This window comes from Vombatus ursinus, unplaced genomic scaffold (assembly GCF_900497805.2).
Source record: "Vombatus ursinus unplaced genomic scaffold, bare-nosed wombat genome assembly UNPS02014793.1, whole genome shotgun sequence".
NCBI classification, from domain to species: domain Eukaryota; kingdom Metazoa; phylum Chordata; class Mammalia; order Diprotodontia; family Vombatidae; genus Vombatus; species Vombatus ursinus.
Window position 1 is genome coordinate 7850552 of NW_020954571.1, and position 12181 is coordinate 7862732.

The window sequence follows — 12181 nt, forward strand, 5'->3', positions numbered from 1 at the left end:
TGTGTGTGTGTGTGTGTGTGTGTGTGTGTGTGTGTGTGTGTGTGTGTATGTGTCCCACTTGCTTCCTTTAGTATAAGTCTGTGTTTAGGTCCTACTCCCAGGACTTCATGCCTCACAACCAAGCTTCTGTTCCACCTTTCCTCTCGTCTACCTCCTCTTCCTCTCCACATTTCCCACCTGTCCACCAGTCTCAGAGCTCTGACCTAGCGGTGCCAACCACAGCCAGCCTGCCTCCCAGCACTGTGGATGGGCCCAATTCCTGTTCTCAGGAGAGCAACTTGAATGGGAATTCTGTCTACCTTCCTTCTGAAACCTCTTTCACTGATTCTCTCCAGACGCCTTCGGTGAGACTTAAAAAAAAAAAATGCAACTTCCCATAGGACTGTGAAATTTTTAGAGCATTATTTTGTTTTTCCGAAATACTATCCCTTCCCTTTCTTGTTGTAGTAACAATAAAATCAGGGGTTTATGTGATAGTGAAACAGCAAAACTAGATTTTGTGTGTGTGTGTGTGTGTGTGTGTGAGAGAGAGAGAGAGAGACAGAGTCAGAGACAGACAGACAGAGATAGAAAGAGATTGAGATTTCAGGTAGGAAGGTGTGATTGTAGCACAGAGATCACTTATCTTGGGAGTGAGGTGACTTGGGTTGAAGTAGCAGATCCTTTTGCTGGCAGTATGACCTTGAGAAAGTCACCTCCCTGTCTGAGTTGCAGTTTCCTAACTTGTAAGATGAAGGGGTTGGATTAGATTTCCGTATTCTCTGAAGACCTTTCTGACCTTAACATTCCATGAGATTGTGAAATAACGTTGAAAATGTGGAAGCACAATTTCTGCACTTAAGTCTGAAATTCAGTTTTATATAACAAGGTTCACATCAGGCCAGTTAGTCAAATGAAATTATTAAGCACCTTCTATTTGCCAGGCACTGTGCTAAGTGCTGGGGATACAGAGAGGCAAAAGATACGAGTTGTTCATGAGTAGGCAGGGCCAATATAGTAAAAATGACAACGTGACCCAAACTAATTTATATATTCAGTGCCATCCCAATTAAATCACAAAAAAATTATTTTACTGAATTAGAAAAAATAATAACAAAATTCATTTGGAAGAACAAAAAGTCAAGACTATCAAAGGAAATAATGGGGGAGGGAAAGCAAAGGGAGGAGGTTTAGCAGTACCAGATCTTAAACTATATTATAAAGCAATAATTATCAAAACTATCTGTTATTAGCTAAGAAATAGAAAGATAGATCAATGGAACAGAGTAGACATACAATTTGTAGCAGCAAATGTATATATAACCTTGTATTTGACAAATGTAAAGACTTAAGATTTTGGGATAAGAGTTCATTATTTGGTTAAAAACTGTTGGGAAGACTGGAGAGCAGTATGGCAGAAACTGGGCATAGGCCAGTATCTTATACCATTTACCAAGATAAGGTCAAAATAGATATGTGACCTAGATATAAAGAGGATATTACAAGAAAGTTAGAAGAACATGGAACATATTACTTATCAGACGTATGGTTGGTGAACAGTTTGTGAATAAACCAGAGATAGAGAGCAAAGTTAGGTGTAAAGTGGATAATTTTGATTACGTTAAATTAAAAGAGTTTTGTACAAATAAAAGACAGTCCCTGCCCTCAAGGAGCTCACAATCTAGTGGGGGGAAGACAACAAATAGATGAATATGTGCTAACTATATATAAGAAGCAGTTAGAAGAGGGAAGGCCCTGGAATTAAGAGGAGTTGGGAAAGGTTTCCTGTAGGAGATGTGACTTGAAGGAGGTGGAAATGAGGAGGGAGAACATTGTAGCCAGAGAAAATGCCTGAAGTCTGGAGATGGAGTACCTTGTCTGAGGTACAGAAAGGTCACCATATTGAAGAGTTGTGACTGAAGGTGTGAGAAGACTGGAAAGACGGGGGCGGGGGGGGGGGATGTGGCTCTTTCCATTGCATCTCAGATATCACAGGGTAATCATTTAGAGGCAAGTAACCAGCCAGATGTTATAATAACTTAAGAAAATTCACCTTGGATTCTGGTTCTGTTTATAAACAATCACATTTTCCTTTAAGTTGTGTCCACCTTGGAAAGTAAAGACCGTGCAAGCCAGTTCCTTATTCAGCCGCAGGGAGGAACTCAAGAACCTTGAAGGCCAGTCGCCTTGGTTCTCTTAAACTGCCACATGAGTCAGCATGGTGGGGGAACCCTGCCGCTCTGCTGGTAGAAGGGACAGAGAGAAAATCCAGGCTTGACTTTTCCTTGTGCTGAATGGTTCTCACACACATGACTACATACACATCTCGGTTCTATTGCCAGACCTTCTCTTTTTACATCGACATCTTCTCCAGCTGCACTGGGGGACTGCTGTTCCCTCTGCCACTTGCTCCTTGCTGCCTCAGGACCCTTCCAGAGGTCCCTCTTTGTCATCTCTCTGAGAGTAGTCAGGAGGATGTTTACATTTATGGCAACACTCGTGCAGAGGCCAGAGGTGGGGCTGGGGTCTCTGCCCTGTGGCCCAGAGGATGTGATTCCCCATGAGCAGAAATACACTTCCTCTTTAAGGAAAGAGGTGGTTGAGAGAGTCGGGATCTGCTCTGTTGGCTACTCACGCTGGACTTGAGGGGCTGCTGCTGGGCTCCGACACATGTGTCTTTCCTTTCATCCTGTCTCCCATAGAGTGAAAACGCCAGTGAGGAGGCTGGTGAGGGTGAATATGTCAATCTGTATTCCTCTGGCCAAAGCAACGGGGAACTCCCTCACTCTGAAGGAGTAAGTAATATGCAGAAGGCAGAACGAAGCTTTTGGTGCATGCTGAGTCCACATGGGGTGGGGCAGCCTGCTTTCTCCAAGCCTCCCCATCCACCATCAGGATGCTTCTGTGTGGCTGTGCCGACTCGCCCACCACCATGTGAATGGAGAGCAGCCCCATTCAGATGGAGAGCAGAAACATCTTCGCTTCTTTTTAGGCTTTGGTGTCTCTTTTCCTGGCAGTGGTTTTCCTTTGGCATTTGCTTTGATGCACGTGGCAGTCTTGGTGATAGGTCTGGGCCTTATACTGAAATGTCTCTATGGGGCTTTTCCCTATCCCTCCTTTTATGGTAAAGAGCCTCCCGTCCCACCCTAGTAGAACAGAGAATGTAACTTCTCCCAACACCAAGACTGAGCTTCCCTTATCAAATCATTTCCTCTTCCTCCTCTTCAGCATGTGTACCGATCCTAACATTAGTAAATTCCTCCCAGAATTCTGGGTGAGTCACCCAGGGTTGCAGCTTCTGTGTTTATGCATACACTGCACATGTAGCCATTTGACGGATTGCTTGACATCTCTATCTTCCATTCATGACACTCGAGGAACAACAGTTTTTCCGAACATTCTTTCTGGTTTTGATTTAGTAAGGCAGGCTCAAGTTAAAAAGCATCATCCTTCAGAAACTGTGTGACAGTGGAAAAATGGAAACCCAGTGGTGCCAGAAGGCAACTCCTTGTGTCCCGTGCTAACAATGAAGGGGTACCATGAGAAGACTCTCCTAAGGCCGTCTGCTGGATCCTTACTTCTGCCTGGGCCACCGATACCACAAGTTTTTGACCTTGTTATTTCGTTATTGAGCACTTAGTCTTGATCCTGTCACTCAAAAAGTTTGGTCTTCCTTTTTTTAATTATTAAGACAAACCCAAAGTCTTACCAAGTTTCCTTGCTCTCTCCCTTATCGCCCCCCCCCCCCCCCAAAAAATTCTTCTGTGCTCATACTGAGCAAGACTGAGCTCAGAGTTTACAAAGTTACAGTTCATTTCCGAATGTCAGGACATTTGCAGCTGATGGACCTGGGCCTACCCATGCCGAGGGAGCTGGGCTATTTCTTTCCTCATGCTCCCAGTCATCCTCATGCTCCAAAATCATCATCCCCCTCTGGTGGCCTGGTCCAATTCCATCTCTGCATGAGAGAAGAAAAATTCTGATTTACTTTTCTTGGCTGTTTTCCATCTCTGATAAATGGCTAACTTCAGGTGCCACATTCTTCTTCTCTTTGAACTCGACTCCTGCTGTCACACCGCCTATGTTCAGGCTACTCTGCTTCCAACATCACCTCCAGTGCAACAAACCGCAGTGTTGGAGTTTCATTATTTTTGCAGAGTTGCAAAAGTTGGGAGACCCTGAGAAAGAGAAAGTAGGGGAAGAGAGCTTGCACATCTAGGCCTGAATTAGTGTAAACCTTGAATCCCATGAAGGTCAAAGTACTTGAATTTTCATTGCATATCTTCCATTGGGCCAAAACCAATTTTTAACATGTAATCATAAACTCTAGTAGTGTGAATTCAAATCATGCAAGGGATTCATTATACACATGCGTGAATATGCTTTGGCAAGGTGATTACAGGGAACGAAAACTGAAAAAGACAACTGGAAGGGCAAACAGGATGACTTGAACTAAGCCAATGATAGAACATAAGGGTTTTTATGAACCATAAAATGAGTAAAGGTTTCTTGAGAGATCTTCCAAAAGGTGCTTGGTTTATTTTAGTTAATTCAGGTTGACAGCTGATATGCATTATAATTATTGGTGTCATTTCACAGGGTCAGAAAGAAACCGTGAGGCAAGACTTTAGTCCCAAGTGAAGCTCACAAGTTTCCTATGTAATTATCTTTCAAGTTCCATCATTAAAACTCCTAAGAACATGCAGGCAAGAATGCTGGGAGACCAGAGCAACCCTAGTGCTAGTGTTACAACCAAAGCCTTGTTTCCTTTTTCAGGAATCACCAGCTACAAAAGACGGACACCCCAAAGATTCCTCCTTACATGGCAGCGCCTCCGGGAAAGAAAACAGAGAAGGTGGAGAGAGGTAAGAAATGTACCCACCTGAGCCATCTCCTCTTCGTCCCCTCATTCCATCCCTGTATCCCCTAAAAAAAAAATTGGAGGCCAGTCAGATCCAAGGATAGGTGGAGTCTCCTCCCTGCCACGTAGTGGTAAACCTGGATTTTGCTTGTTGGAAAGACTGTAAGGGGTGCTCTAATTTTAAGGGATTTTTTTTTGTTAGGAGAGATGATTTTTCATTTTTTAAAAATGAGTTGGCAAACACTGGTGCCAAGAACATCTGATTTGTCCTCCCTCTGCCCTGCATGGATCGGAAAATGTAACTTTCAGAGTTTCATAGAGTCCTCTCAAAGGAAGGACAAAATTAGCTGCAGTGCCCAGCTTCAAAACAGATTTTCATCTCCTTGTCCTTTTATGAAGGTAGATCTGCAGATAGGCCATCTGTAAGGCAGATACTTAGAGCTGTAATTTCTAGGGGTGGGGATAGGGTTAAACTGATATTTTCCCCACAGGCAACATAGTTTAACACAATGGTTCTCAACTTGGAGTCCCAAGTGGTCGCTGGATAGATTTCTGGACATCTTTAGACTTGGATGAAAAGAAAAAAATTACATCTTTATTTTCACTAACCTCTAAGTGAAATTTAGCATTTCCTTTAGATGTTTAAGAACATTATTATGAGGAGGAGTGCATGGGCTTAACTAGACTGCCAAAAAGGTCCACAACACAAAGAAGGTAAAGAACCCCTGTTCTAGCAGAAAGAACACCAGCCTGGGGGTCAGATGGCCCAAGAGTTAGTCTTGGCCCAATAACAACTAGTAAATTGTGTACCTGAATTCAGATTTGGTCTCAGATATTTACTAGCTATATTACCCTGGGCAAGTCACTTAACCTCTGTTTGCCTCAAGTTTCCTCATCTGTAAAATGGGGATAATGATAGCACCTACCTCCCAAAGTTGTTGTGTCTCAGATGAGATAATATTTGCTGATGGCTGGCACATAGTAGGGGCTAGCTATCATCGTTATTATTTAGAATTCCTTCTTTGGGCTTCAGTTTCCTTAATTCTAAAATAAAAGAGTTAAATTTGATGACCTCTAAAGTTCCTTCCACCTTTAAATCTATGAACCTATGAAATACCTCTCATTTTATGTCACTCTGTACACGTAAGAATGCAGTAATTTCATCCACATTAAATTCAGCAAACAAAAATGCAGCTGTTCTGACAAAATTCTGCTAGCATCAGCAATCAGCAATGAGGATTTTTTAAATCACCCTAAAACAAAATATTTTAACTGACTAGAATCATGCTTTTTTTTTAAATAGGAGGTACCTCAGAGATAATCTAGCTGTAGACTCTCTTATTTTACAGATGCAAAAACTGAGTCCCACAGAAGGGAAGCATTTTATCCAAGGTCACGCAGTCAATCAGTTGCAGAACCAGGACTAGCTAGAGTGAAAATGTCCTAACTCCCAGGTCCTGTGCTTTATGCCATATAGACTTCTGTAGGAACTTGTCTTCCCCATTAGAAAGTAAGCTTCCAGAGAATAAGGATTGTTTTTTCTTTTATACTTGTGTCTACAATGCCCGACACGTAGTCAGAGCTTAATAAATACTTGTTGGTGAATTGATTCTGTCATGATTCACTTTACCTCTTAGGGCTTAGGGAAGCCTAGAGACCCTCATCCATCATCTGAACTCACTTATCACTTCCTTGCCCTGCCCATTCTTGAATCTTTAAGAGCCTTGACCATCGCCCTTCCTCTTCCAGGCAGCTGAAGTCCCCAGATGGTTTGGAATCGACCCAATCTGAGGAGGAAGTAGATGAGCTCTCTCTGATTGACCACAATGAAATTATGGCCAGGTTGACTTTAAAGCAAGAGGTGGGTAATTTAGGCTGTTCCCTTTTAAAACCCCCAGTTTCAGAGAATTTTGCACAGCTGAAGAGAGGGGGAAGTGGGCTTTGGGTGATTTCCAACCTCCAAGGAATTTAAATAGCAAAGACCAGGTGACTGAAGCTAGCCCATGCTACCAGAGGCTGTGAGGATTCCCACCAGCTGGTGAAAATGGCGGTCACTACCCTGCTTTGTACAGCACCAAGATGGCTTCTCTGCATCTTCAGACCTGCAGACACAGACTCACTCAACCCACCACTGCCACTGCAGGTTTCCTCCATCTCTTGCCTTTTTGTTGAAGCAGTATGGCTGAATAGATAACATCCTGGGCTTAGTGCTGGGAAGATCTGGCTTCAGATCCAGCTGTTTGCTGTGGGCAAAATCATTTCATTTCTCTGAGCCTCATTTTCCTCATCTGCAAATAAGACCCAATCCTCCCTGTAGTGCCTACTTCAGGGAGTAGATAGATTCCTGACACAACTGAGATGATATGTAAAAAGTGCTTTGCAAACTTTAAAGGGCTGTGTAAACATCAGTTGTTACTATTTTCAAATAGTAGATAGAGAGCCCACCTTGAAGCCAGGAGGACTTGGATCCAGTCCTGCCTCTGACCCATACTGACTGAGTGACCAGGCAAGTCATTTGCCCCCTCAGTGCTCTCAGCACCTCCCTAAGGCTGAATTGCAGAGAAGGTGTCGACCTGCATTGGTCAAGGGTTTCTTATGCCAGTGAAATCATGCCTGCTCCCTGAGCTGATCATCATTATTAATTAAATGTGGCAGTTGTACCCTGATACTGAGGCACGCATAGATGGGCTGCTGCCCATCTATGTTACCAAGTAGCTTCAGGAATTCAAACCACTTGACAGAGTAGCCTGGTCAGGCCTAATGGAGCTAGCACTGCTTCTGGGCTCTGGGGCTGAGGCAGGCAGGCAGGCAGGCAGATAGACATCCTTCTTGGTCTGCTAACGTCCTAGATTGGCTCTCCCTGATTCAGGGCCAGTAGAGTAATGCATTCATCCTGAAAAGCTTTCAGCATGTCAAGGAGTATGGAAGGGCAGCAATCTATCACTGGTCAGCACTTATAGGAGGCTCTTTGACAGCTGGGATCCACTGAAGAAGGGCTAAGCCATTAATAATCCCCTAAGTGCTATTTTGTGACCCCTGCCAGAATTGCACCTGAAAAATCCTATTATGGGCCCATTTACCCACAGCTAGAAATGCAAGGTGCTTCTAGCACTCTGGACAGAGGGGAGGCATTAGTGCCCAGGGATCCCAGGTGCTGCTCAGGAGTGTTTGCCCTAAGCATCAAGAGGAGGGGTGATATTTGATCTTGATTTGGCTTCAGGAAGACACAATGCACAAACATTTGATGGTTAGAGGCCAGACTGCAAGACCCTAGGTTCCCTGTGTGGCCCTGACAGCAACCTGTGACTTGGTTTTTTTTTTCTCTTTTGTTTCCTTCTTCACCCAAAGAAGGAAAGCTAGACTGACACCCCCATGTCTTATGGGGTTGAGTGGCAGTTGACCAAAGCATAAGTTTCTTTGTAGTCCTCTAGTAAAAGGCCTTGTGGATGTGCTGTTGTGGCCAAGTAGTGATCAGCAAAACACCTGCAAACAGAAACAGATCCAACCAGGGGAGAGGCCTGAACACAGAGCCCATCCTGCTTGGAAGGATGGGGTGAACCTGAACCTTGTGGGAAGCTGATGCCCACCTCAGCCATTTTCCTTCTCTCACTACTCACTTTTCAGATGATCTGTTAAAACCTTTCCATCTTACCTGTTGCTTGAATTCAATGCATACTGATAAGACGTGGAGATGAAATGAGTATTGTCCCATTGTCAAGTGGTTCAGTTTCCTCTGATCCAGCAATGCCTGAGAACCCCAAGTTCTTACCCCCATTTCCTTCACATGAGCACATAAAGACGAGCTCTTGTCTGTGACCCCTGGAGTCCTGTTTTTCCATGCTTGGCCACTGAGCTAGGACCTCTGTTGGGTTATAACATGACTCTTTTCTGTTCAGTGATCTCTCAGGTATGACTGCCCTAACCATCCCATATCTTTTGTCTTCACAGCCCTAAGCCCTTATATGTGAGACTGAACCAGAAAAGAGGCTTGGGAACTTCCCCTCTGCCCTGTATTACCCATTTCTGTTTTCATTGCAGGGTGATGATGGGCCAGATGTCCGTGGGGGATCTGGGGATATATTGCTGGTCCATGCAACTGAGACCGACAGAAAAGGTTAGTGAACTTGACTGTTAGGGAGCAAGCCCCCACAATACTGTTTAGCCCTGGCCTGTGCCCATGAGGCTAGCATGATGCTAAAGAATCCAGTCGTGGTTCAGCCCCTCTCTAGACTGGTAGCATTGCTCTGTGTCATGAACACGGCCTGCCCCCCAGGTAGGAGGTAGTTGTTTGAGGGTGTGTGCCATTGACCAGAGAGGAAATTCAGGCAAATGAATGTATAGGAATCAGAAAACTCATTCCTAGCACTAGAAGAACAATGCAGAATGGCATTGGGTCATCAGCATTATCTTTGTAAGGGACGGACAATGGGCCACTGTTGTGTTACACACTTTTCATCATGAACCCTGTACTTCATCACACTATATTAATCCAGCCTTAAGCTGTGAGGGCTTCATTCATGTACGTTCCTAGGACATTGTTGGAAAGGAGTTCATTGTCCTCTCTGGTGCAAGAGAACAGATAGATGGGTCCCTTAACCTCTCTGGGTGTCCCTTCCTTGTCTATAAGGAGGAAACTGGACCAGACGATCCATCGGGCTGCAAGTACTTATTAAGCACCTACTGTGTGCCAGGCACTGCTCGGTGCTGAGAATACAAAGCAAAATGGATGAGTCCATGCCCTTTGGGAGTTTTTATTCCAGCAAGGTAGAATGAGTTTAGGGTCAAGACCTAAGCCTCCCATCCTTTGTACAAAAATGCTTGATTCTGTCATACTCATAGGAGGAAGTGGGATGTGAGAAAAGTACCTCTATTGGTAAAAGAAAAATCCCCTCTGACATAGAGAACACTAGATTAGAAGTCATGGCCCAGCTCTGCTACTCCTTCCTACCTGTGAGACTTGGACCAGTCATTTAACCCTCTCATTTTCAGTTTTTTTATCTGTAAGTGGCAGAGATTAGACTAATCAAAGGTGTCAAACTGGTAGCAAGACTATAAGCAGGCCACAAAAACATTAAAACGTAACTGGGAAATGTTTAACAAAATTAATATAAATACAGTACAACATAGGTAATGTGAATTTGTGGTTTTCTAAGTTAGTGTTAGACACCACTGGACTGGATATTTTTTTAGGTTCTTTCTAGGTCTTAATCTTTAACCTTGTGAATTTAGACTGATGCAGGTGAGTCTATACAAACTTTCTCCAGACTCTCTCATTTATTCATTTAACATTTAGTAGGCATCAACAAAGCACTGTGCTGAGGACTAGGGATACAAAAGTAAAAATGACAGTCACTGCCCTCAAGTAGTTTACAAACCAAACTACTGAGGCAGAGGTGGGGTGGGAGCCTGCAGGGGGAGTCAGGGCAGAGAAATACACAGATAAGTAAATAGAAAATATATACAGAGTCATTTTGGAGGGTGGGAGAACACCAGCAGCTGGGGGAAGGCAGGAAAGGCCACATATTCCAGAAGAGGTGGCCCTTAAGCTTAGCCTTGAAGGGAACTAAGGATGCCACAAGGCGGAGGTAAAGAAGAGACATAAGGGGACGCCCTTCTCAAAGGCACAGATGTGAGGGAAGAGATGTCAGATACAGCAGGCGGCCCAGGCCAGTTTGGCTGGCTTATACAGGGCATGGGGATAAATCAGTGGGGAAAGTAAGCACCAGAAGGTGCAGGGCTTTAAATACCAAAGACGTTTGTACATTATCCTAGTGGCAATAGAGAGCTATTGAAGCTTCTTGAGCACAGCTGAAAGACTGATCTCCTGTGCCCATCCAGAAGAGACTGTAGCCCTTTCCCTTTTTACTTACTTAGGCCACCTGGGCTGGGACTCCTCACTACACTCACTTACAGTGAAAATTTCTTACCCTAGTTTTTCACCCATTTTTCCAAGTGACTGAAAAGGACATGGATTAAAAAGGGAAATAGGAGACCTTTGTTTCTCTTACCAGAGAACATAGGTTGTGAGATCTGAATGGCACCTTAGAGAGGAGCCTTCATTTCATGGAGAAGGACGCTAGGGCCCAGAATGGTTAAGCGATTTTCCCGAGGTCACACAATAAGCCAGTGGCAAAGCCAGGCCTGGCACCTGGGATTTCACACTCCCAAATCATGTTCATGCCACTGTCCTTCCATGCAAAGTGATGGGGGTAGGGAGAGGAGGAGGAGGGAGGTACTTTGCTTAAGGATTTGGGTGTCTTTTTATTTTTTTTGGAGGTGGCGGGGTTCAAAGCATGGGCAGAGGGTGTTGTTATGTCAAGGCCTGGTAATTGATCACTTTTTTCCCTCCTTTATAGATTTGGTTTTGTACTGTGAAGCCTTTCTGACAACCTACAGGACGTTTATCACCCCTGAGGAGCTCATTAAGAAGCTACAGTATAGATATCCTTTATACATTGCCATCAGTAATGTTCATGTTGCCCCCCCTCCACCTCCAGAATACTGGGGTGACTGAACTGCAAAGCTCTGAGGAGGCTGAGAAGGGAGGGTTCTATTAGGCAGGGGGTTGTGATTAAGGGAAGTTTTCAGCATGGTCTGTCTTGAGGAACACAGGCTTCGGCCATACCCCGCTCCTTGTGCCCCTTGACATTTGCACTTGTGAGCTTAGACTAGAAGGGCTGAGACCCAGGCTGGACCATATCCAGGATAAAGGGTGGAAAGGTGCTATCCAGGGACTGACTGGAAGGACCTGGGGACGTGTAACCTTGGGAAGAGTAGACTTTGGGAGAGACGCATGACTGTTGTCCTTAGGTGTTTGAAGAATAAAATATGAAAGGGAGATTTAACTTGGCAAGGCAGCATGGAATGATGGGTAGGGTGCTGCTGGTCTTCAGGAAACGCCTGGATTACTACTTGTCAGGGATATTGGAGGGAATTCCAGTTGGGGTAGGATTAAGCTTGATGACCTTTGAAGTTTCTTCCAGCTCTGAGATTTTGTAAATACTCACACAGACTGGCCATTGACTTGGCAGTTTTAAGCATCTTCATAATTCCGAGCTTGCTCAGTCATGAGGTCACAGGTGTGTGGCAGAGTTCTCACCCTAAAAGTGTTGGAAGATCCTGATATAGGAGGTAGAGGGATCAGAGAGCACCAGTACATGATGCTCCCCCCAACTTTGAGCAGTCAGAAGTAATGTTGCATGAGGAGGCAGGAAGTGGTTCAAACTGGCTAATTGACAGTCATCATTTCTTGATAATCTGGTAATTGTGTGAGCACACTCCCCCACTACCCCCCAACGCACACATGTCCACACCCACACCCCTCCCAGGACTTAGAAGTAT

General features: G+C 44.5%; 1 protein-coding gene across 2 annotated transcripts in view; it reads left to right on the top strand.

Annotated features, from left to right (window-relative positions):
• RAPGEF1 (Rap guanine nucleotide exchange factor 1) overlaps positions 1–12181 on the top strand; it is a 164137-nt gene that overhangs the window by 129826 nt on the left and 22130 nt on the right. The window contains exons 12-16 of one of the 2 annotated variants that reach the window (XM_027869362.1): positions 2682–2774; positions 4756–4844; positions 6590–6701; positions 8879–8954; positions 11197–11281. In XM_027869362.1, coding sequence (XP_027725163.1) covers positions 2682–2774; positions 4756–4844; positions 6590–6701; positions 8879–8954; positions 11197–11281 — 455 coding nt within the window. The remainder of the gene's footprint in view (positions 1–2681; positions 2775–4755; positions 4845–6589; positions 6702–8878; positions 8955–11196; positions 11282–12181) is intronic. The other variant, XM_027869363.1, reaches the window with a different exon arrangement.